Source organism: Pinus tabuliformis, chromosome 3_1 (assembly GCF_031772625.1).
Source record: "Pinus tabuliformis cultivar Carrire ecotype Pingquan chromosome 3_1, CPIR1, whole genome shotgun sequence".
NCBI lineage: Eukaryota > Viridiplantae > Streptophyta > Pinopsida > Pinales > Pinaceae > Pinus > Pinus tabuliformis.
Genome location: NC_142301.1, coordinates 890,307,674 through 890,332,016, shown reverse-complemented (window position 1 = coordinate 890,332,016; position 24,343 = coordinate 890,307,674). Strand labels below are relative to the sequence as shown.

The window sequence follows — 24,343 nt, the reverse complement described above, 5'->3', positions numbered from 1 at the left end:
AAGAAAGTCTGAAATAAATTTGCATCCTGGTCAAAATATCATATTAAGAATCACTTTGTGAATTGAATTAGAGAGATTCGCCAAATCTATTTCTGGAGCTTCATCAATTTTGAAGCTCCACAATTACAATAACAAGGGCACAATTTAGACGCGCTACGCAGTGGCCCGCCTGTTCACCTAATATTAAACATTTGGGCTTCAACCCTTTTTAAATTTTATAGAAATACCCTTTAAGGGCATTTTGAAGGTTACAACTGAAAAAATCTGCTGGTTGCAAGTAACAATAATCAAAATTCATTTTTAGTGTTACAAATGAAACAGTTGCTGCTTGCAAGTGAATAATAATCAAAATTTAGTGCAAAGTGAATAAATTAAAACAAGTCAAGAGGGTAGCACTGAATGGTCACAAGTTGCTTCAACTGGATCCTTAATTATAGTTTTCAACACACGCTCCACCTACAGACCCTCCACCCAACTTCTCGATCTTGAATGAAAGCTCCTCCACCCAATTTCTTGAGCTTGAATGAGAGCTCCTCCAGAAGCCCCGCACCCAATTCTTGATCTTGAATGAGATCAGATAAGCCATCACATATGCATAAACCTTTCGAGGCAACAAAATGCAACCATACCCGGCATTGTCTCTCTCAACCATATTTTCCACTATGTGCTCTTTCTCGAGATGGAACTCCCTCTTTCTCGAGATGGAACTCCAAGCAGGGATTTCATTGCATCGTATGTAGTAAAGCCAATTGCCACTGAAGGTACAACCTGCCGAGACCAGAATGGCAATTATTACTAATCAAATGTCAGTTTTGCTAAACTATTTAATTCCCTTCTGTAGAAAATAAAAACCCAAAATGTCATGTAACCATTGGCATCACCATAAACACTGAAAAGCTCAAACGCCAGCTCGGGCATCCTTCTATTTCAAAAAATTATCTGGCTATACTGTATGCCATGGCATATGCATAACATTAATAGCCCACATTGACAACAGATAATCACGAAATGCTGGCTAGCGAATCAAACAGGAGTCAAGCAACTCAATAATTGTCTGGCTGATGCTGAAATTTAAAATACATGCAGCAATACATTACTTTTATGCAACGAGATTATAAAGTTTACCTTTACGTAATTAATACTTAGCCCAGAAAACATCTGCTTCCAGCCTTGTCTTTGAACAATGGTAACAAGACCATCCAATGTTCCTTTGAACTTGGGTTCCATTTGTTGAAGAGAAGATGCACTATTTTGGTTAGCTGATAATGTCTGTACCTGTAGTGCCACTCAAACCATAATGGTCAATTTTCAGTATCATAGACTTAAATAGCCTGTATCTTTGACTTAAAATTATGAATACAGTAAACCAAGACTCCAGTTACCAAGGAAATAAAATGTTCAACCTGCATTTGTCGTCTAACAACATCCAGAGGATACGTGCAGATTTGACCCACCAAACCAGCCAAAGATCCACAAACAAGGTTTGCTGTCATAGAATGTTCATGCTTCTTTGGAACAGGTCTCTTCAACTCCTCGTAGACATAAAACTTCAGGCCAGCATATGGAAAAATTCCATAAAGTGACGGACCTATTAACAAGCACTAGAATCTTTCAATAACTGAAGGGGGGAAGTACATCAGATGCTTCAAAGCACTCTATGCCAATGAAAGAGAAAGAACACAAACAGCATCTACTTAGTTCACAATAACAATCGGTGCAGTATAGATGGATAGAAAATTGTCAAAACCAAACAAATTGATTAAAAAGGTCTCCTCAAATAAGAATAATGAAGGCACTGCAACCTTATCAGTGCGACAGTAGTCTGTATTTATCTATACTAACCTCACCAACCAAACCACATAGGATTCAGATTATTAAAGTCGGGAACCTTTCTCAATGGACACAACATAGTTAAAACTGGCAGCACAAAAATTGATTCATTGCAATATATCCCCAATATATCTCACCTATGAGCCTGTCAGGACTCAGAAGTGCAATCGAAATGGGCACATTTGTTAGGAAAGTTCATTGGCAATGATGTAATTCAGATTAAACTTGTAAGTATACATCGTGCCAAATGGGGTGTTGTTTTTTGATAGATCTGGAACAAGCTGCTCTTATGCTAATGATGAAACACCTATCATATAGTAGGCAAAAAACCACTAGAAGCAAAAAAAGTGTTGCATTTTGCACCTAATAATTAAGCACCATGAATTCACTTACTTGGCAAGAGCATTAATCGCCATGGAAATATTAAAGAATGCACTTACTTAGCGAATCAGATAACTTTTGCACACACCCAATCTAACTGACCTCAGCCACTTGTCAAAGCTCATACCCCAATGAATCAGATAACTTTTGCACACACCCAATCTAACTGACCTCAGCCACTTGTGGGAATCATATTACCACTATTGCTTTCCAGGCAAACGTTTCTTGAAACAGTACTAACAGATATCGTATATCTTTTTTAGTATAATCTGTAGAATTTTGAAACTTTTCCAACATTTCCTGTGAACTCTCATCAGGGAAAATAGATATGACAGATATTCATATAGAGATAACTTAGATCAACATCATGACATACAATTAGTCTCTTAAATTAAGAAAAAATATCATCCTGTACAAAGGTAACTATTCCATATACCAATATTGGCTCTGACTTTTAAGTTTTCACCTAAACTGAGAATCTTCCAAAGTTACCATGCAAAAGCATTAGTTGTAGAACGAAAACCCACACATGGAAATGCACTTCACAATCGACTAACTTAAACAAAACAAAAGTAACAATTGTCATTCTCTATTGTTGTTCTGCACAAAAGTGGTTTTGAGGGGAATATCAAAGGAAGAAGAGCACAATAGGTAAACAAACTACTAACTTGGGCTGGTAGATCTGCCACCTATTCTTTTTCTTGTGGATAACACGAAACATGGGTCATCCGGACCATAACCTAACTTCCTAGAGGATAAGTAAAAACGCGAGACTTTTTTTCTTAGCACAAACATCTGGGCAATAGCACCTACAAACAGAGACACTTTACAGTTTACGTTGCAGCATCCGTGAGTCAATAAGGTCATCAGGATTTTCACCTGTTCTTGGATACAGTCTTTCTATAGAAGCCCACTTGGCAAGATTTGAACCTGAGTGAACCTGGTCTTGGATGCGGCTTCCGTACGGAAACCTGACTGCGGAGATTTAAATCTGGGTGATCGTTACAACAAGCGCCCCAACTTGCCGCTAGACCACAGCGGAGCCAGCAAAAACATAATAATTAAATCGGAGCCTTCTCTTTCTTTCTATTAAAGAAAGAGATCATGTCATCGAACATGAAATTAAGGACTGGAATAACCACATAGGAGTTGTTTTGAATATTTATCCTTCCAAATTTTGATGTCTCGAGACTGGCTAAAATTGCATTTGCATAGAAAAGTGTTTTTTCGACGTTTCCCTGTACCAACTTTCATTTACAAACCCGCATTGTATTTTAGACACCTGACATACTACAATTCATTGAAATACTCAGAGACTTTACTCCCGGGACTGCAATTAGTGAAAAAATAAACAAAAGTTGCGAATGGCTGATGCAATTTCATACTTGAGTGACAACCGCCTTTGCCTTCCAATCCGTGCGAAATCGGCTTCACGGTCTCAAACGACGCCCGCTCCGCTGCCATAACACCGATCTCCGCCTTCACCTTAACCTCATAATTCTCGGCGCTGTGAATAAACAGAAATCAGGACAGATGCTACCAAACAGACGGAAAGCAGGAAAAGCAGGAAGTTCTAAGGTCATGGAAGCACGGAAACCGCAGAACAGGGTTTCCAAAGCACAAATCTGTTGATCGTGCATCGCAGAACAGGGGTTTCAAGCCACCAATGTGTGCACCGCAAAACAGGGACCGCGTAACTGCTAAGGGGGAGAGATCATAGACTTGCAGGACGTTCTGATGAGGTTTGCATTCGACAATATCTGCAAGGTGGCGTTCGGTGTCGATCCCGGTTGCCTCCACCCTTCTCTGCCCAGGTCCCAATTTGCAGAGGCTTTTAACGATGCTCTTGATATTAGCGCTGGCAGGGTTTTTTCCATTTTCCCCTTTCTGTGGAGAATCAAGCGAAAGCTTGACATCGGTTCTGAGAGGCGGTTAAGAGAAGTCATAAATGTAGTGAATGAATTTTCCAGGGACATTATTCGTTCCAGGAGAAGTGAGATCTCTGAAGGGCATCTGACGGAAGACTTGCTTTCAAGATTCATGGCGGCAGCTCTGTTTGATTGGGAGCTATTTGAGACAGAATGCGATCAGAAAGGTTCGCAGAAGATGGCAATGGCGGGCGAAAAATCGGAATTATTCATCAGAGATATGATGGTTAGTTTATGAACGCAGAACCGTGTTCATGAATATCCATGAACACACGACGAGTATACCCGCGATATTTCAGAACTCTGCGGTTATGCCCGCGATATTTCAGAACTCTGCGGTTATGCCCGCGATATTCCCGACGCCACGTGTCAGCTTGAGAAACAAAGGGATGACGAAAGTCCCTTTCAAAGGAAGGCCTATCGGCCTAACAAATCTAACTAGCTAATCAAAAAACAATAAACTTTTCTATATTTTTTCTTTAATGAAAACAAAAACTTTAAGAAGTGAAGCCATTTTCTTAAAAAAAAAAAATTATCTCAAGACACAGATCAGCCAAACAAGTACAACTGCAAGTCCCTGATCAGTCTACAAGCAGATTTCCCAACCCATGAGTTCACAGAGCAAGTTGTTTATCAAGAAACAACTAACTAACGCTCCGTACTAGAGGCTACAGAGAATTAGTTTCAGCACTAACGCTTTTTTTGTGAGGACACAGTGCTTTATAAAGCACTGTTTACACTAGTAACCTACGTTAGTGAGGAAATATATTCAAAAAATAGGCTATGGGGATCAGATCTAAGGCTGAGCACTGAGAGAAGGGTGATGTATGTTCCTGAGTGGTTGGAAAGGGAATGAAGAAGTACAAGAAGGCCTGGAAGAAAGAGAGATCTAGGAACTTTGTGGGTAAAACTAGGAACTAAGTGTAGTCCCCAATGGAGTCACCAATTCTACTATATGGATTAATGCACGGGTGTTTGGTGATGTAGAAATCCTCAAGGATATTCTTGGGATCCTTGGAAAACTATAAGATTAGTTGCAGTTGTCACAAAGATACATGCATATCTATGCTTAACAAATGAATATCAAAGCACGAAGGAATTATTACCTCGAGTCTTAGTGTGGTGTTGTTGGAAAGCACAATGCAGCTAGGTGGAAGACCCCTGAGTCAACTCTAGATAAAAACCTGCACATAGCAAAGACATGTGTAATATCACAATATAAAACCTTGATAAACAATGCATGAACATATAAAGATATCTAGTTGCATATATCTAAGTGACTCATGCCAATGATATTGAATAAACATACAAACAAGTCATATTATCAACATCTCGGAGTGGACAACACAATTGCAGTTCTATATTGATGTAGAAAGAGTGATTACAATCATCAGTTGTATTAGCCTTCCATTACCCCTCCAGCTCCTCTCTCTCTCTCCCTTCTCAACCTCTTCTAATGCCTTAGTCTAAGACTCTGCTCAACAGTCAAATAGGCAATCCTTTCAAATGGTTTGACCTATTTCACAATGGTCTTGGCCTTGCATATATAGCATGTGAGGTTAGGGTTGCCAAGTCCTTCATGAGTTCCATTAGGTAAAAGTAGTGATGTTTCCATGCCTTTGTGCTCTTTCCCATTTGCATACTCCATTAGGAATTAGTAATTCCCCCAAACAGGTCGAGTTCTGATGTTTCCCTGCCTTTATGAGCTGACATAGGAGAGAATATAGGGATATTTCTCATTCAACTCATTCCTTCAACCCATAGAAACTTATGTAGGGTCACTAATGCTCTCCCCAAGGTAACAAGTAGAGTCAACCTAGGCACTAACACACCCTTAGGCTTGCTAGGAAGCTTTATAAAGTAGGTGCTAGTGTTTAGACAATGTTAGCTTAACAACTGGGCCTATGAACTTGGTCAGTCCCTCAGTCATTATGTATTTCTCCTCTGAGATGATGAGGAGTTCATTTTCCTGTATAACATATACATGCATTAAACATGTGCAGACACTATATTCTGGGAAGTAGGTTCACATTGATGAGTAATAACAATGGTTTACGATATCTATTTGACCAACCAAATATGAATGGTAGGCAGGCTCGGTGGTTGGCTACGATTAGTGAGTTTGATTTTGTGATCTGATATATCAATGGTAAAGAGAACAAAGTGGCAGATGCTCTCAACATGCGGGTACAGGTAAATCACTTAGCAGCGATGAGCTCCCATGGGAGAAACTTACAGGAGAGGATCTTGCAGGAAGGTCAACACGATGTCAAATATATGGAGATTATGCATAGGTTGCAGTAGAGTACAGGTGATGGTACATGTATAGATGATACTACAAGTATAGGTATAGGTGATGGTACAAGTACAGGGGCAAGTGCACAGGATGTGGACTATTTCCTTACAATAGATGGACTGATCAGGTTCCAAGACAGGATATATGTGCCAAATATAAGTGAGATCAAGAACGTGATATTGAGAGAGTTTCATGTGAAACCTTATTCAGGTCACCCAGGTCATCAGAAGACATTGACTGTAGTGAAGAAATTTTACTATTGGGAAAATTTGAAGATGGATGTAGCAGAGTTTATGGCAAGGTGTTTTTATTGTCAATGCGTGAAATCAGAGTGTAAACATAAAGGTGGACTACTACAACCGATTACGATTCTAGAGTGGAAATGGGAAGTAATTTCCATGGACTTCCTTACAGGTTTGTCTAGGATAGTGAGTCAACATGATCCCATCATGGTTACCTCCACCTCTACCTTTGGGTTCTCCTCCCTCCCCTTCGGGTATTTTTTTTCAACTTTCTCCTTTCTTCCCCACCAAACCCCTTCGGCCCCTTCAACCCCGCCCCTCCCCTCTGTGGTGGGGGGTATCATTTTTATTTTTTATTTTTATTTTTTTTCAACGGACACCACCCCCTAGTCTATATGAATTTTTTGTTGTGGACATGTTGACTGTTATAGCACCATTTACCACTCTTGGTATATATGATGCTTTGTTTATGGCCTAGGGCAACCCCTCCTTCCAAACTTGGTCCAAATATATAAAAAAACAATGTTTTATTCCATGTACGCTACTTTTCCCCGAGGTAAATTAATGTACACGAGGGTCAGTCAATGCCCAACCCGCATATATGTATTAAAACACTGAAAAAATTAAATTTCCTTAATTTTGGGCAAAGTTCATGGGTTTTACCTATTGATTACCTCCTATTTCCCATGGCCTAACTATTTCCCAACTGTTTCCCAACAAAAAAAATAATTGGGAGAGGTATAAATAGACCTCTATGGGAAGGCCTTAGGAGAGGAGAAGAGATAGAGTTATTATACTGAGATTATCCCTAATTGAGTCTGATGAATCCCTGTGCATCATGCACTTCCCCAAGCTTTAGGAAACCCTTGTTTCCTTGATTATAGAGATCCTTCCTTTTGCTTGAGATATCATGGTGTTGGTGATGGAAGAAGATTGTTGAAGGCTGGGATAGGACGAATCCAGAGGACGATTTCGCTTGGAGCCAGAGAAAGACTCAGGCGAATTCTCTCCATGTTATTTATAGCTAACTGCAATAAAAGAAATGTTGTCTTGTTTCCTAAATTAACTATGTCTATGCATCAAAATATGTTTTAATTCATATATGAATGTCATTTTAATGCACGATCAATCATTTGTTTATATGATATAAAGTCAATTTCGTGAATATGCTTTACTTCTATACTATTATGTATGTTCAAATTGAATGATTTTCAGGATTGAAGAACATTAGGAGTTGCAGAGGGTTTGAACCCTGTTGGACCTACTCGAATGAAGGAAATCCGTGTACGGTCACTCTCAGGTAGTTTGATAATATAAGAATATTTTCTGAGTTGTTTGAGTATTTCTTGTTGTATGTTTCTTCTTCTCTGTTGGGGTTCTAACCCAAATCCCTAGGGTGCTTTCACCCAAAACAGAATTGGTGACTCCACTGGGGATAACAATCTTGTTATTCCTGGTTTGGGTTGTTCATTCTCAATCAGGGCTCAATCTTTGGTTTGCTTTGTGTTACAGTCTTATTTGGCCTACTAGAGTCCCAGGCCTCAAGTCTGATCTTTTGGATCAGAATTTGTTTTTTATTTTTTCTTGCAAAGCTTTGTATATGTGCTTTACTTTGTTTACAGTCGCGTATACACGCTTGTTTCTATAAATTGAACTCGTGTATACGTCAGTTTCCTATGTCAGGAGCACTGGTGCACGCCTCTGTGTTTACACACAGTCACGTATGCAAATTTTTGCATTGTTTTATCAAATCTTTCAACCCAGATAGATTTGTTGCCTGGTCTTTTTAGTCGTTGTGTGGTCAATTGCTGTCTCAAGAACTTAATTATTCTGCAAGATTATTGTTTTGAAGTCTCTGCCTCATTGAAAAGATTTGGCCTAGGTTTTCTTTTTTAGCGAGTTTGTAATTTGTTTTGGCACACAAGACTTCACCCTAAATTTTTTGATTGTTCTGGTCCTCCAGAACACAAGATTGTTTTCAGTTTCAGTGTCAAGCTCGGATTTCAAATTTACTTTCTTTGCTCTCCTTTGTTTTGTGGCCTCATATATTTTCTTGCTTTTTGAAAGTCATTTTGACGAATTTGGAAGTATTTCTTTCCTGGCTTCTTGGTCAGTTTGTCAAACTCTTTGCTGCTATTTGGGTGGTTTTGTACAAGTTGAAGTCTTTTTGCTTAAGTTTTAATTCATTTTCAAGTTTGTAACTTGCAAAGACTCCTTGTGCTCTTTTTTCAATCTTTTGAGTTTTAGTAGAATTTTGGTGATTTCAAAAAGTTGTTTTGGTTGCTTCTTTAAAAAAGAAAATATCTCAAAAAACTTTGTTTTTTTTTCTTTTGCCAAGTTTGGTTTATGGTTTCTTTTTGTTGTTGCAAGTGAATTGCAATCTTTTACAATTTTTCCTTATTTGGAGAGAATTTTGTGTTCAAAATTTGTATCCTCTTCAGTACTTAAGTTGGCTCATTGTTAGTTATAAACAATTGCTTTTGCTTTTTGAGTGTTATTTAGGATCTTGCATCTCCATCATATCTTGCATTAAGGTAGTTTTCATTGTTAAAGCATAAGAGAAAAAGTACTTTTCTTTGTAGAAGTTTCATAGAACCCGTATAGAGATCTTTTTTCATCGAAGAAAAAATTACTGCAGTCATGTAGTTAGTTTTTCATTGATTTCTCTTGCGTCATACAAATATCATTGGTTTCACTCCCATTTTTTTCTTGACTTAAAGAACAACCATTAAAATCAAGCGATTAATTAAAATAAACTAGAACTTTTATGTTGTCATTAGAATACACCAACAAGTTTAGGTTTATTAGGGCATTGGATTAGGCGAGAGGAGAGTTAGCTCTCCAAGGCCGCTCAAAATTACAAAACATAGGAGTTTGATTAATGAGAAAAATCCAATAGCGTTAGGGAGACCAGGAAAGCTCCGAAACTGGGAGTAAAGCCCGAGGGAGAGTGAAGATAAGGACGAGAGATACCCCCTCTCTTACTTGTCAGATCCCGCCTCATGATTGTTCCACTTGGCTTCTGACACGAGTTCATGACCATAGTTGCCTATCCTAGGGATCACACAGGTGGTTGCAGAGGGCAATCCCATGGCACCTGAGGCTGATGTTGTATCACGTTCAGTAGTACTTCTGGAGGGTACCCTTGCAAAGCTTGGGCTGATACCTTCTCTAGTAGGCCTGGGGCATAATTACCCCAATATATTTTCAGAAGGCACTTATTATTAACTTTCTTGTATTTTGGTGTCCGGTCCTAATCACCCAAATAAAAAATACTCGAAAGTTGTTTGATTGCTGATATCTTTAGGGACTTTTTTAGTGAGTGTTCTTTGCTCCTAATCAACCTAGCTTTATAATTTTTTGAGTCTTTAAGTAGATATTTTAAATAATTCAAAGTGGCTGATCAACCATCTCGACAGTCTAGGAGACTTCGTGGGCTATCACCTATGAGTCCTGAGCCTTCTCCTAGAAGGTGTAGAATAAATTCTGCCAGTGGTTTTCAACCAGTGGCAGCAGGCGCATCGGAGATTGATCCTCCACTTGGGGTCATTAATTCACAAGATAGACCTGGCACCAGTAGAGAGTTACAGAGGATACAATAGTTCTTTCTCATGTACTTTTTTAATTGGAATATAATATTGAAGTTGAAGAGCTTCCAGAGTTGGTTGCGGCTCCAAATTCTCCTCTTCCTCCTGATCATCTAGACGTTCTATTGTACGTCGAAACCCCAACTCATAGGCCTTTGAGCCCAGGTTTACACCCATCTATTCCTTCGATGACCACTGCTGGAACCATGGCATCTATGACGAGTGTTGAGAGTCTACAGACTCCCATATTTGTACAAGGAGGAGGAACTATTTCCCTCCCTTCTATTACTCCCAGCATGACTATATTTGGGTCTACTTCCATTCTGTCAACAAGTGGAAGTTTTCAGGCTACTGCTTCTGGTTTTGGACTTATCCCTTATGGAATGTCATCTCACAGGATTCCTTCAGTTCCTTTGAACATACCATCGACCACCTCCACATCCATGATGAGTGGATCGACTTCTTTTCAGGGTTTCCCATTTGGAAGTGGTCATATACCACACTCTAATCCAACAGTAGGGTCAATGCCTTTTTCCTTTACAGGTCAAGGTAATAACCCATCCCAGAGTTAGAAATACCCTGCAGTTAGTGGGATAGGAGCTGGGAATCAGTTTTATTTCGGCCAACAAGGGAATGTGTTGTATTCTTCAGTTAATTCGTTTCAAAATTTTACACCCTTTTCTAAAGCATGGAATCTTTATCAGGGGCTATCAGCTCCTTTTAATACTTCGTTAGGGGGTAACTTCACTGGTTACGGAGGATTTTTGGCAGGAGTTGGTCAAACTCCAAATTTTGCTGGACCACAAGGAGCACCTTTTGGTTCGGTAGGCTCTATGAGTTACTTTGGGCAACCTGGTGTTTTTCAAAATCCAGGTCATTCTTTTTAGAACTTTGGGAACCCCGCCTGCATTGGATGGAATTCCCAAGGTCTGCCATGACTCCCTTTTCTGGCCACGCTTAACTTGCCAGACTTAACTAAATTGAGAAATGATCTGATTCAGTACAATCCGGCTTGGCCTCCGGTCCAAGCTAAACTTCCCTCAGATATCCCAAAATTTGAAGGGAAGAGTTGTGAAGATCCGGGAGACCACGTAACCACATTTCACTTATGGTGCTCATCCAACTCCCTGATAGATGATTTGATTAGGTTGAGGTTATTTCAGCACAACCTAACGGAAATGCAACCAAATGGAATATAGAGTTGCCAAGGGGCACCTATACTTCTTTTTGTGATTTGGCTAATGTTTTTTTGAACCATTTTCAATTGCCTGTCCGATATGAAGCTGGAACTGAACTTTTAGCTAACTTTCAGCAATACATTGCCACTCACATTTCGAATCATATCCAAGAATGGAGGAGGAGGAAAAGGCTTATGAAATCTGAAATCCCACCAAAGTTCCTTTTCGAATGGTTTCTAAAACCATTACAACCTGAGATCTCAAAGAATGTGTCTCTCTCTAGTGTTCATACAGAAGAGCAGGCCATTTTCAAAGCCCAACAATTGGAACTGATATATTCTCAGTCTCGGGTTCTTAAGAAAATTCTACCTGATGCTCCTAGATCTAAGGTTGATTTAGCCAAACTGAAGCCAGGTCCCCATGTCAATGGTATAGTCAGATCAATTGATGTTAACGTGGTGAACCTATTGAATCAATTATAACAGTTGTCTCTACAAACTGCTTCTTCTACCTAGGCAGCACCTTCTATACCTACACCTTCCCAACCTACCTCTATAAACGTTGTCCAGACCACTAAACCCAAAGTAAATCAACAATCTGATGGGAAGAGCAAGGGATGAGGTAAGAAGAAGAACCAGGAAGGAAAAGGCAATGCAAACAAACCCGACAATGATGCCAGAGAGGGTAGGAAAGAGTCCAAGAAAAAGGTAAAATTTCCATGCAAGTTATGTAATGGAGATCATCTAACTCACCTTTGCCCTAAGAGGCAAGAAGCTCAGTGATTATTAGTACAGCAAGGGTCCTCTAGCTCCCAAGCTATTTTGACTAACCCTTTTCCCCAAGGGTAGCAATTACTTTCTAGCACGAATTCTAATGTTGGTACCTCTGCCAGGGGTAACCAGGAAGGGGAAAATTCATCAAATGTTTATATGATGAGCTCTCATATCAATGTCGCTACGCGAGCACATGATTATGGTGAATCGAAAACATCTAAGGCTAAATCTACTCCTGAAGCCACATAACCACTTCATATTGAGTGGCCCTCTGTTGAGTCTATACCTCGGATACGGAAAGGCTCCGCAAAGCACTCGACTATTAACCCTAATGCTAGGGCTGTTGGAAATAATATTGAGAGGGGGGGGGGGTGAACCAGTATTATCAAATCAATATAACTTTTTCATTTTCATACTCAGATTCATATACGCTACTTCAGTTAAGGATACCCGTGTATATACGCGCCTGTGTTTAATGCAACTAGCGCATATCCAATAAACTTATGATTCAATTAGTTGATCTTCAATGAGTGCATCAGAACATTATTAACCATATTAATAGTAAACAGGTGGAGTAGAACAAAACAGATCATCACACATAAAGAGCACACATGAACACCATGATATAAGGTGGAAACCCAATGTGGGTGAAAACCACCTGCTACAATATGTCTCTATATTTTTCAATTAGAAACTTCTTTTTACAATGATTCTGTATTAGTGCAGTCCTTTACCAGTACGCAGGCTACAACCTGCAAAGAGCTACAACCCTCTCTCATTCTCTAGCTTCTCCTAGAAAGGAGCTACAACCCCCTTAGCTCTTGTACTAGCTGGGATACTAGTACATAGGTGCTGACCTACAGAAGGCTACAACCTTCTCTTTACTTCCAGGGACCACGTTTCATAAATTTTCATACTGGATCCATAAATACAAAACAATCACTGCTACAATACAATCATCAATTTATACCTACATCATAAATCTCTAAATCACCCAATATTGAATCACTGAAACCCTGTCATCAAAACAAAGTTACTAGAACTCTGCAACAACCACTAGAACCAAATAGCAACCTGAAACACCAAATATCATAATGCATACGCTACTCAACTATATCAAAATCGCATGTATATGCGCTTTCACCAGAGAGAACTAGCGTACAAATCTAAAGATAATTACTTATACCTTTGCTGCCATTTCCAACTTGAGCCAAGCATCACAAACCCATAACTAGCATACTGGATCTTCACACTTCGTCAGACATGCATTACTTGCTCATCCCCATTTGCCTAATGATCTTCTCCTTATATAGGTTTAGGCTTCTCTCAATACCATGGTCCAAAACCATGTAGAAACAATACCTTGGACCCAATACCTGGGATCAACACTTCGGACCAAATACCACGAACCAATACCAAAATACCATGGACCAAATACCACGGACCAAAACTTAGTTTTCCAACATGTACGTGCCTTTCCTTGCATGAAAGTGCGTGTATACGCATACGCGTCTTTGGAACGTCTAACCCGCGTGTATATGCGGCTTGGTCATGATGAACCTGCGTATATCTCTCTCTTGACCTGCTGTACTAAGATCTGTCCTCTGATTGAGTTACCATCACCTGTATCATACCTCTAAGTGAGTTTCCATCAAGGACAACACTTGTATCATAATGCCAAAAATCTCCCCCCTTGGACTTGATGGCAACCACCACACCAAGTCACTCTCCCCCTTTGACATCAAGGGCAAAGGGCAGACCAAGAAGTTCTCTCCCTCTGTTGTCCATACTCCCCCTGAGTACCTGTTGAAATCTCTGATTGGGCTCCCCCTTTGTATATGTCAAGATGTATCAATCCATCCATGCTCCCCCTGAGCACATGCAAGTTCAAAGACTAGCAATCCATTCAGGACCATGATAGTCATCAGCCACTATCATACATCATATATGATCTGCACCATTAGCATCAACATCCAAACCTGCAATACCATTCCTTTGATCAAACAGCAAGACGTATCATTTAGCCTCATAAACTTCATCAATGACTTCTAACCATAATGCCAACAATGCATTATTTGAAGTATATGCTCCCCCTGAGCCTGTGCCAACCATTACATATCATGACCGAACCATTTCCTGAGTCTGTTCTGCTGCCTTTTCTTCTGAACTCCATATACGCAACTCTGCAGCCTCTAGCTCACATATATACGTGACTTATCTTCATTATATTAGCGTATGCAAGATGGAATACTGAAGGTATTCACTTTCAGTTTCCCCTGTGTCTGTTATGTCAGATAACTGAGTTATGTCACACCTTTCTGTCTCTAATTTTGTCTTCTTCAATTCCTAGAACTGTGATGATGTATAGTCCTCTTGCTTTGAATTTTGAAATTTTCTCCTACATTCCCTTGCTTTATGACCAAGCTTGTTGCATGTATAACATCTTATATGTTTCATGTTCCTTCTATTGCAATCAATTGCTTTGTGTCCAAACGCATTGCAGGCAAAACAATATCCTCTGAAATACCTGGAATGTGATGATCTTGTGTGATGATCTTGAACCATTCTACTTCTACATCTGGTTGCAACATGTCCAAGATTATGACATACATAATATTCAATATTATTCAATGGAGGAAATAATCGTCTATCACTTCCATAGTTGGGAGCAAAGGATTTTCTTTCCTTGGCTGTTCCTTGTTGAGCATTTCAAATTTCTCATTAGAGTTCCTTGCCTCACCTTGTAAGCTAGATTCACCTTCAACAGATTCATAAAAGCCAAGACGAGTTTTGATAGTAGGGAGATCTTTGACTACCAAGAATGTCATCCAAAATCTTAGTACTATCTTGAAATCGTAACAATTTATCCTTTTCTTCTAATTTACTTTTTAGGATATTTACCTCAACCTGATGTTGTTCTTCCTTTTCCAGATACTGCTTCCTTATGTTTTCTTCAGCTTTTCTTCCTTCTTCCACTTGTTGCCTTAATTCGATCACTTCATGTTCTTGTTCTTCAAGGGCTTCTCTATTCTGCTTCTTTGATTTTTCAATATCTTCTTTTAGAGAGAGGATCTTCGATTCAAGTCTCTGAATTGTTATGCTCTGATATTTTACTACATCCTGCAATTGCTACCTTACTCTGGTCACTTACTCCAATTGTTCATTTAATTTGGTAACTTCTTCTGTTTCTACATCCTTCTTTTCATATGCCATGAGACTTCTAATGTCTTCACTACTATTAAATGAGTCATTACTTTTAACATGGGTATAATAGCTTCTATTACCTTCTTCAAACATCTTTCCTTTGTTATGAGGGCATCTAGCAGCGTAGTGACCAACTCTACCACATGAAAATCATTTGAAAGGTAGCTTACCTTTCAATTGTCTAGTTCCCCGTTCAAGATTCTTGACAAAATTTACCTCATCTTCTCCTTTTGAAATGTATCCTGATACTTCGAATGCAGCTTCTGATGGTCCCTCTTTTCTCATCTCATAAGAAGTTAAGATTCCATGAAGCTGCGTCATACTGATTTTTTACAGATCCTCCTTTTCTCTATGGCAGACACTTTGGAATCAAATTTAGCAGACAGGGATCTCAAAACCTTTTCAACTAAGACAACTTCCTTAAATTCTTCACCCAGATTCCTCATACAATTTACAATCTCATCTATACATAGGAAGTAATTAGCTATGCTTTCATTACTATACATCTTAAGATTTTCATACCGGATTCTGAGAGTTTGAAGCTTTGCTCTTTTCACCTGTTCATCTCCTTTGTAGCTTAGAATGATTTTGTCCCATATTTCCTTGGCTGATTTGAAATGCATGACCTTCATAAATTCTAATTGCGACAAACTTCCCAATAAGACAGTAATAGCTTTGGCATTGAGTTCATATTGCTTTCTCTCTACTGTATCTGTAGGAATTACTGATGGGTATGTGTATCCTCCTTCCACGATTCCCCAAACATCCATTCCAAATGATTGTAGATATGCCAGGGTTCTTATCTTCCAGTGGGCAAAGTTGCTCCCGTCAAAGATTGGTGGCCTAATGGATGCCTCTCTTTCTTGATTAGCCATTCTGATGGATCTTTCCTTCAAGCAATCAGGCTTCTTCTAAAGGACCTGCTCTGATTCCAATTGTTGGAAATAATATTGGGGGGGGGGTGAATCAGTATTATCAAATCAATATAACTTTTTCATTTTCATACTCAGATTCATATACGCTACTTCAGTTAAGGATACTCGCGTATATACGTGGCTGTTTTTAATGCAACTAGCGTATATCCAATAAACTTATGATTCAATTAGTTGATCTTCAATGAGTGCATCAGAACATTATAAACCATATTAACAGTAAACAAGTGCAGTAGAACAGAATAGATCATCACACATAAAGAGCATACATGAACACCATGATATAAGGTGGAAACCCAATGTGGGTGAAAACCACCTACTGCAATATGTCTCTATCTTTTTCAATTAGAAACTTATTTTTACAATGATTCTGTACTGGTGCAGTCCTTTACCAGTATGCAGGCTGCAACCTGCAGAGAGCTACAACCCTCTCTCATTCTCTAGCTTCTCCTGGAAGGGAGCTACAACCCCCTTAGCTCTTGTACTAGCTGGGATACTAGTACGTAGGTGCTGACCTACAGAAGGCTACAACCTTCTCTTTACTTCCAGGGACCACATTTCATAAATTTTCATACTGGATCCATAAATACAAAACAATCACTGCTGAAATACAATCATCAACTTATACTTGCATCATAAATATCTAAATCACCCAATATTGAGCCCAGAACTCTGCAACAACCACTAGAACCAAATAGCAACCTGAAACACCAAATCTCATAATGCATACACTACTTGACTATATAAAAACCGTGTGTATACGCACTTTCACCAGAGAGAACCCGCGTACAGAACTAAAGATAATTACTTATACCTTCACTGCCATTTCCAACTTGAGCCAAGCATCACAAACCCATAACCAACATACTGGATCTTCACACTTCGTTAGACATGCATTACTTGCTCATCCCCCTTTGCCTAATGATCTTCTCCTTATATAGGTTTAGGCTTCTCTCAATACCATGGTCCAAAACAATGTAGAAACAATACCTTGGACCCAATACCTGGGATCAACACTTTGGACCAATACCAAAATACCATGGACCAAATACCACGGACCAAAACTTATTTTTCCAACATGTACACGCCTTTACTTGCGTGAAAGTGCGTGTATACACATACGCGTCTTTGGAATGTCTAACCTGCGTGTATACGCGGCTTGGTCATGATGAACCTGCATATATCTCTCTCTTGACCTATTGTACTAAGATCTATCCTCTGATTGAGTTACCATCACCTGTATCATACCTTTGAGTGAGTTGCCAACAAGGAAAACACTTGTATCATAATGGCAACAAGGGCAACCCAGAACTACTCAGTTGTAGAAGATCTGGATCAAAGTCCTTGTGCTATGTAAGCATTGGAGGTACTCCAGTCGTGCCCTGCTCAAAGAAGTGCTTTGCTTTCAGCAATCGGTGTAGTTGACCCAAAGAATTCTTTAGTGCTCACTTTTGATATGTTGAATGTCAAAAAGAGGCTTCCTCACCATATGGCTTTCCAGATAAAGTCCACATACCGAAAGACCAATATTTTTCAAACTGTTATAGATGAGGGAGCTTCCACATGCATGATGTCTATGTCATGTTGGAAGGCCATTGGATCACCTTTAGTTGTTCCTTCACCGACTCTTTTGACGACATTTGATGGACATTCTCATAGACCGCACGGGATTATCCTGACCTTTCCTATCTGTTTTGGGGGAAAGGTAGTGAATATTGAGGTAGAAATCATTGATGTGAACCTAGATTATAACCTCCTCTTAGGCAGGAATTGGATTTATGAGATGGCTGCCATAGTTTCGTCATTATTCAACATCCTCTATTTTTCTCATGAGGGGAGGATTGTTAGAGTTGATCAATTAGATTATTCTCCAGGTGACTCTAACGCAACTTCAGATTCTGTCGTTCCATTGGTGGACAATCCCCATCAACCTATTGAGAATTTAGGAGTTGGGATGTATTCTTTGTTAATGGGTATATTCAACCTCCCTGCTCCTACAACTAGAATTAATGCGATTTCATCCTCTAGGGGACCTTCTTAGAAAGAGTTCTTTCAAACTTGTTATTTTTCAAACCCTTGGCCCTTACCTTCATCTACCACCACATTAGATGGAGGGCAGGTAGGTGGAATGGAATTTATCAATCTATCATTAACTCTGCAGACAACTGTCCCACTCCTTTTTCATTAGAGGATTTAGATGGTGATGTGGCTCCGTCTTGGACCCTCAATTCTACTTTATCTCTGGATTGCTTGGATATAGTCTTACCATCTAAAGAAGAAATTTTGGAAGCAATGATGGGTTTGGATTGACCATGGGATGATTTACATCATCATTCATATTTTCTTCCTCCATTGTGTGAAGTTAAATCTAGTTTGTCCAATCTATCTACTAGTGATGTTTATACAGTTTCAAACCCTTTGGCTCCAGCACAATTTTTTGCCGAAGGTAACATGTCGATTATCTCACAAACTGTATCTATGAACATCTCTAGGAATCCTAATGTAATTGAAAATGTCTTCATCAGAGCTGACTATTCCCCTGAAGAAATTCAAATCTACACTGACCTCTTCAAAGAATTTCAAGATGTGCTTGCTTGGTCTTATGAGGAAATGCCTGGAATTAATCCATTTATAGTCCAGCATGAGATCAAGACATACGAAAACGCCAAACCTATTCGTTAAAAACTTCGACCGACCAATCCTCAAAAAGCGGCAGCTATTAAAGCTGAAGTTGAAAAGCTGCTTAAGGCGGGTTTCGTATACCCTGTTCCTCAAACTGAGTGGGTTTCCAACCCAGTCCTGACAGATAAGAAGCAAGGAACGATCTGAGTATGTATCGACTTTAGGGATTTAAATAAAGCTTGTCCAAAGGACAGTTACCCCACACCTTTTTTATCAAATTGTTGATGAATGTGTAGGTAATGAAATTTTTCGTTCATGGATGGATTCTCTGGTTACAAGCAAATTACTATCTGCCCAAAAGATCAGCACAAGACAACCTTTATTTATCCTTGGGGCAAGTTTGCATACAAGAAGATACCTTTTGGCCTTAAAAATGTTGGAGCTACTTTTCAGCGAGCCATGTCTTATGCTTTCCACGACATCAAAAATGTTATCGAAGCATTCTTGGATGACTTAGCTGCTTGTTCTCGCAAGAGAATTGATCATCCCAAGCAACTTTGGTTATTCTTTGAGAGATGTTGTTTTTATAAAATCCAATTGAATTCGAATAAGTGTGTTTTTGCTGTCACATCCAGTTGGCTATTAGGATTCATTGTATCAATTGAAGGGATTCAAGTTGATCCTTTCAATGTTGAGGCAATAACTCAGTTCCCTCCCCTGTCTTTCATTCGTCAACTTCAAAGTCTCCAAGGAAAGGCAAATTTCTTGAGGAGATATATAGCAAATTACGTTGAGATTACCAAAGGATTTATGCATTTGCTTAAGAAAGGAGTTCCATTTTTATGGGATGATTTCACGCAATGATCTTTTGGTGCTTTGAAAAACTCATCAATCTCTGCTCCATTATTGAGTCCACCAGATTATGGAAGAGATTTCCTTTTGTATCTCGTTGCGGCAGAATCAACCATCTGCATGGTTCTGGTACAAGAGGATGATGCTCTCAGTGAGCATGTAATCTAATACTTGAGTCGAGGCCTAGTAGGACCTGAGCTATGCTATTCTCCCATCGAGAAATTGGCCTTGGCAGCTGTCCATGTTGTTCAGTGGCTTTGTCATTACATTCTGCTTCTCAAAACGTTCGTCTTAGCGGCTGTCAATCCTTTTCAGTTTGTCCTTAGTATGCAAGTATTATCGATGGATTTTTATTTTGCAAGAGTTCGATCTTGAATCTTATCAGCTAAATCTAAGAAGTCATTAGTTTTTGTGGAATTGATTTCGAAGCTGCCTTGTGAGGAAGCTATTGTTTATGAGGAAAATTTTCCCAATGAACATTTATTCCTAATTTCTTCATAGGATCCCTAGTATGGAGATATCATTATATATCTCCAGACTTCAAAGTTTCCACCTGCTTTCTCCAAAGATGAGCATCAAAAGTTACATCACCTTGCCAAAAACTATGTTATTATTGGTGATACATTATATCACAGAGGGGTTGACTCAATCCTTAGGCGTTGCTTAACTTTGGAAGAAGCCGAGTCAGTACTTAATGAATGCCACAGTGGAGCTTGTGGCAGTCATCTATCAACGCTTGCAATAGCCCAGAAAATTTTGTGAGCAAGCTACTTTTGGCCTTCAATTTTCAAAGACTATATTGAAGTGGTCAAACATTGCCATCCTTGTCAAGTTTATACTTAGAAAATGCGCACGCATCTAGCTCCACTTTTTCCTGTTATCACTACCAGTCCATTTACGAAGTGGGGCATTAATTTTACTACTTGTAATCCACCTTCGGTAGGGAATCACAAGTACATCATTGTGGTCATAGACTACTTTATGAAGTGGGCTGAGGCCATGCCTACCTTCAAAAATGATAGTGAGACAATAGCCTTGTTTCTTTTCAACCAGGTTATTTCACGATTTGGTATCCCAAGAGAGATTGTCACTAACCATGGGAGTCACTTCCAAAATCAACTAATGACCTAATTGGCTCTCAAGTTGGGCTTCCAGCAGGAGCATTCATCTCCATATTATCCTTAGGCCAATGGGCAGGCTAAAGCCGTGAATAAGTCCTTCAAGACAATCCTGTAAAGGACCATTGATAAAACTTGATCCAATTGGAACATCATGTCGTATCCAACACTTTGGGCATACTAAACCTCAGTTAAGATTTCCACTGGTTTTACTCCTTTTCAACTAGTTTACGGGTTAGAATCTATCTTCCCTATCGAATGTGAAATTATGTCCCTTAAGCTAGCTATAGAACTTTTTCTAGAGACATCTAGTCTCGAATAGCACCTCGTTCATTTGGAACATCTTGATGAGCAGCATTGAGATGCAGCCATAATAAATGAAGCCCATAATAAGAGGATTAAAACCCAATATGATAAAGTTGTCCGTCCTCGGGTTTTTCTGAAGGAGACCTTGTCTTAGTCTATGACCAAGACAAAGACACCCTAGGGGAAGGTAAGTTCAAATCTATGTGGTATGGTCCCTTTATATTCAAGCGTGTTTTGAAAAAAGGGGCTGATGAATTAATTGATTTTGAAGGGAACAAGCTGGTGGAGCCCAAAAATGGGCTCTACCTTAGGAAGTATTTTTCTTAGGCTTCGACCGATCAATTGCTTGTTTGTATATATTGTATCTCTGTACATATCGATTTGGAATTTTGTGATATCGATATTTTTTATCTGCTTTGGTAGGTATTGATGGACGATTCGATATATTTTGGATTCGCCGATGGTGCAAGTCGGCACACTCATAATCTTACTTCCGTAGCTTGGGTGATTTATTATCCATCTGGCCAGTTGATGGTGCCGAGGGGAGTATGTATTGGCCCTACTTCAAACAACATTGCCAAATATACGACTGTTCTTAATTTACTATCCAAAGCAATATCTTATGGGATTGATTCGTTGGTAGTTTATCTAGACTCTCAACTGGTGGTGTCGCAGTTAAATAACACTTATCGAGTTCACGATCCTTATTTATATAGCCAATTTTTGAGAGTGAGAGTGTTGCAATGATCATTTATTTATATCACATATGTTCACATTCCATGACCTGATAATTCATTAGCAGACTCTATTGTTAATCAAGCATTAGATTGGCACATTAATCATTCATCAAATTAAATAACATCAAAAAAATTGAATCTGTATATATATCATAAAATCTCTTGTATATAGATAGAGTGTTCAAAAATAATATACAAAATTGGGACAGGATGCCCTCAAAATTTGGGCTTATGCCCATAATCATGTCCAGTCATACATACATCTATTTATCGAGCTGGCTCAGGATAAGCGTTTAAAAATTTAACCACAGCATTGGCTACACGGCAAAGTATCTGAACCCAGTCCCGCGGTACCCCTACCACACGGTGCTGCATCTCCTCAGGTAGATCCTCTACAGCTATCATAGGTACCTGGTGTGTTAGTCTCACCAAGTTTCTCTGAACAACATAAAGGGCTCTCTCTGTCTCGGTCGCGCCTCTTCGGCCCCTCTTCCGTGACACCCGTGCCTAAAAAATCCATCAGGTCTCACTGGATGCACATCTGGAACATGGTCATTATATTTTTCAGTATTTTGTCTCATCAAAAATATTTTTTTTTAAATTTCATTTCATATTAAAAAATCCATTTTTTTTTTAAAACTCACAAAAACTTAAAAATTATTACCTATGTCTCCCCATGTCACATTTGGTGGTAACACTAAGTCTGGATCTCCTCGGAAATCCATGCTTACATATGGGTAATCATCGACTGCGATGATCTGTTGATCCCACCAGGTGAAAAAATCATCATCAAAGGTCATTCTGGACACGTCACCACCCCCAAGGTGCTTTATCAGGTCCGCCCATCTACCCGTTCATGGATCTCTAGGGCTGCTGATAGACACTAATACTTTGGGACATAGCTCAGGTGCCTTCTCGAAGAAGAATGAACACAATATGGTTCCATGTCCAAAATTCTTCGTTTGACCCTTCTGTATAGAGGTCAATTGACTCTTCATGTTAGTCAGAAGAGGCGTGCACCAGTAAAATATTATGGTAAGACATTCCACTGCCAGGCTCATAAATACTCGTGATGCCTAATGTAGGGAAGCTGACCTATTTACCCATGCAGTGGTAAATAGAAAAATCCTCAAGGATAGAATTTCCACATGTCTGATTGGAATTTAACTCCCAATCTTCTTTGGATGTCCTGGACAATATATATGGACATAGTCTTCTATCGGAAGACTCTCGTCTTGCCTGTCGAGTGCACGACCTCCCCTCTTCGGGAGAGACCGGTAATGAAATAGATATCTTCGAACTCAATCCGTAGAGGCATCTGGTTGATTATGAAAGCGTCATCCTCTGTGCTCCAGTAGTGGATCAAAAGTTTAGCAAGCGCGTATTGGCTTTCATATTTGGCATTTTGAAGAATTTGAGTAAGACACAACCTCTCAGAGCATCCAATGCATTTTGATCATTCATTACCTCATTATCTATGGTAGTATGCTCTCTTTCCCTCCAAGTGATAATCATCCTGCAAAAAAATTGAAGTTTCAATCGTTAATTTATATGTTAAAACTTTAACTCGCATACACATGGGTTCCCTTTATCGCTGACTCGTCAGGGCAGGTATCGTTCTCTCACTGGCATTTAGGTTAGGGAAAACCATTTTCTGCTGCATCTTGCATACTAGCCTCTATTCAGCGATACATTAGTCATAGGGTCGACCCCATCATATCTTGGTCAGCAAACCATTTTCACTCGCCGATTTTTAAAATCATGACGCAATGGTAGTGCCATTCTTTACATGGGCATCTTAGTTAGATCCTCACTGACATTGGTTGCCTATGCTGCTATACTGAGTAGGCTCCGGAGTCATCTTTAGTCCCACCATGACTAATGCATTGAAGACACATTCTCCTTTCTTCCGCACTAATTTCTAGCCTTATACCCTAGAGGCTCCTTTGTGTTGAGTTGTACTACTACATTGCATTTTGACTATTTTCACCTTTTGGCCTTGATCTGGCTTCACTTGGATTCGTGCTTAAGCCACTTATTTTACCATGTCTTCTGCAAAGACAACCATGTAATCACTTAGCTTCTGCAACTTGATGCATGCTTTTACCTATGGAAAGAGCATCCCTTTGAGTGTCCTTGACCAGTTTCGCCTCCCTGCATTGAGCATAGGAATGTTCCCCTCATAGGAACTAGATCATCTATTTCTATGAAACTTGTTCTTTCCACTGTACTATAGCATTATTTTATTCTTTTTCCATCTTAAAGAAAAAGACAAAAAAATTATATATTCCAAAAAGAGCAGGAACGGGATGACATTTCCATATTTTGTTGGCAGCTAGAGTTAGTCGCGTATCCCT

At 39.4% G+C, this 24,343-nt stretch overlaps 1 protein-coding gene across 1 annotated transcript; it reads right to left on the bottom strand.

Moving 5' to 3' along the window:
• Positions 1–325: 325 nt before the first annotated feature.
• LOC149190474 (mitochondrial carrier protein CoAc1-like) lies at positions 326–3,723 on the bottom strand. Its single transcript, XM_089412187.1, has 4 exons — positions 3,597–3,723; positions 1,404–1,588; positions 1,126–1,275; positions 326–768 (listed from the first exon to the last, which is right to left on the bottom strand). Exons 1-4 carry the CDS (start codon positions 3,673–3,675, stop codon positions 661–663), a joined length of 522 nt encoding a protein of 173 aa, XP_089268313.1. The 5' UTR covers positions 3,676–3,723; the 3' UTR covers positions 326–660.
• Positions 3,724–24,343: the final 20,620 nt, after the last annotated feature.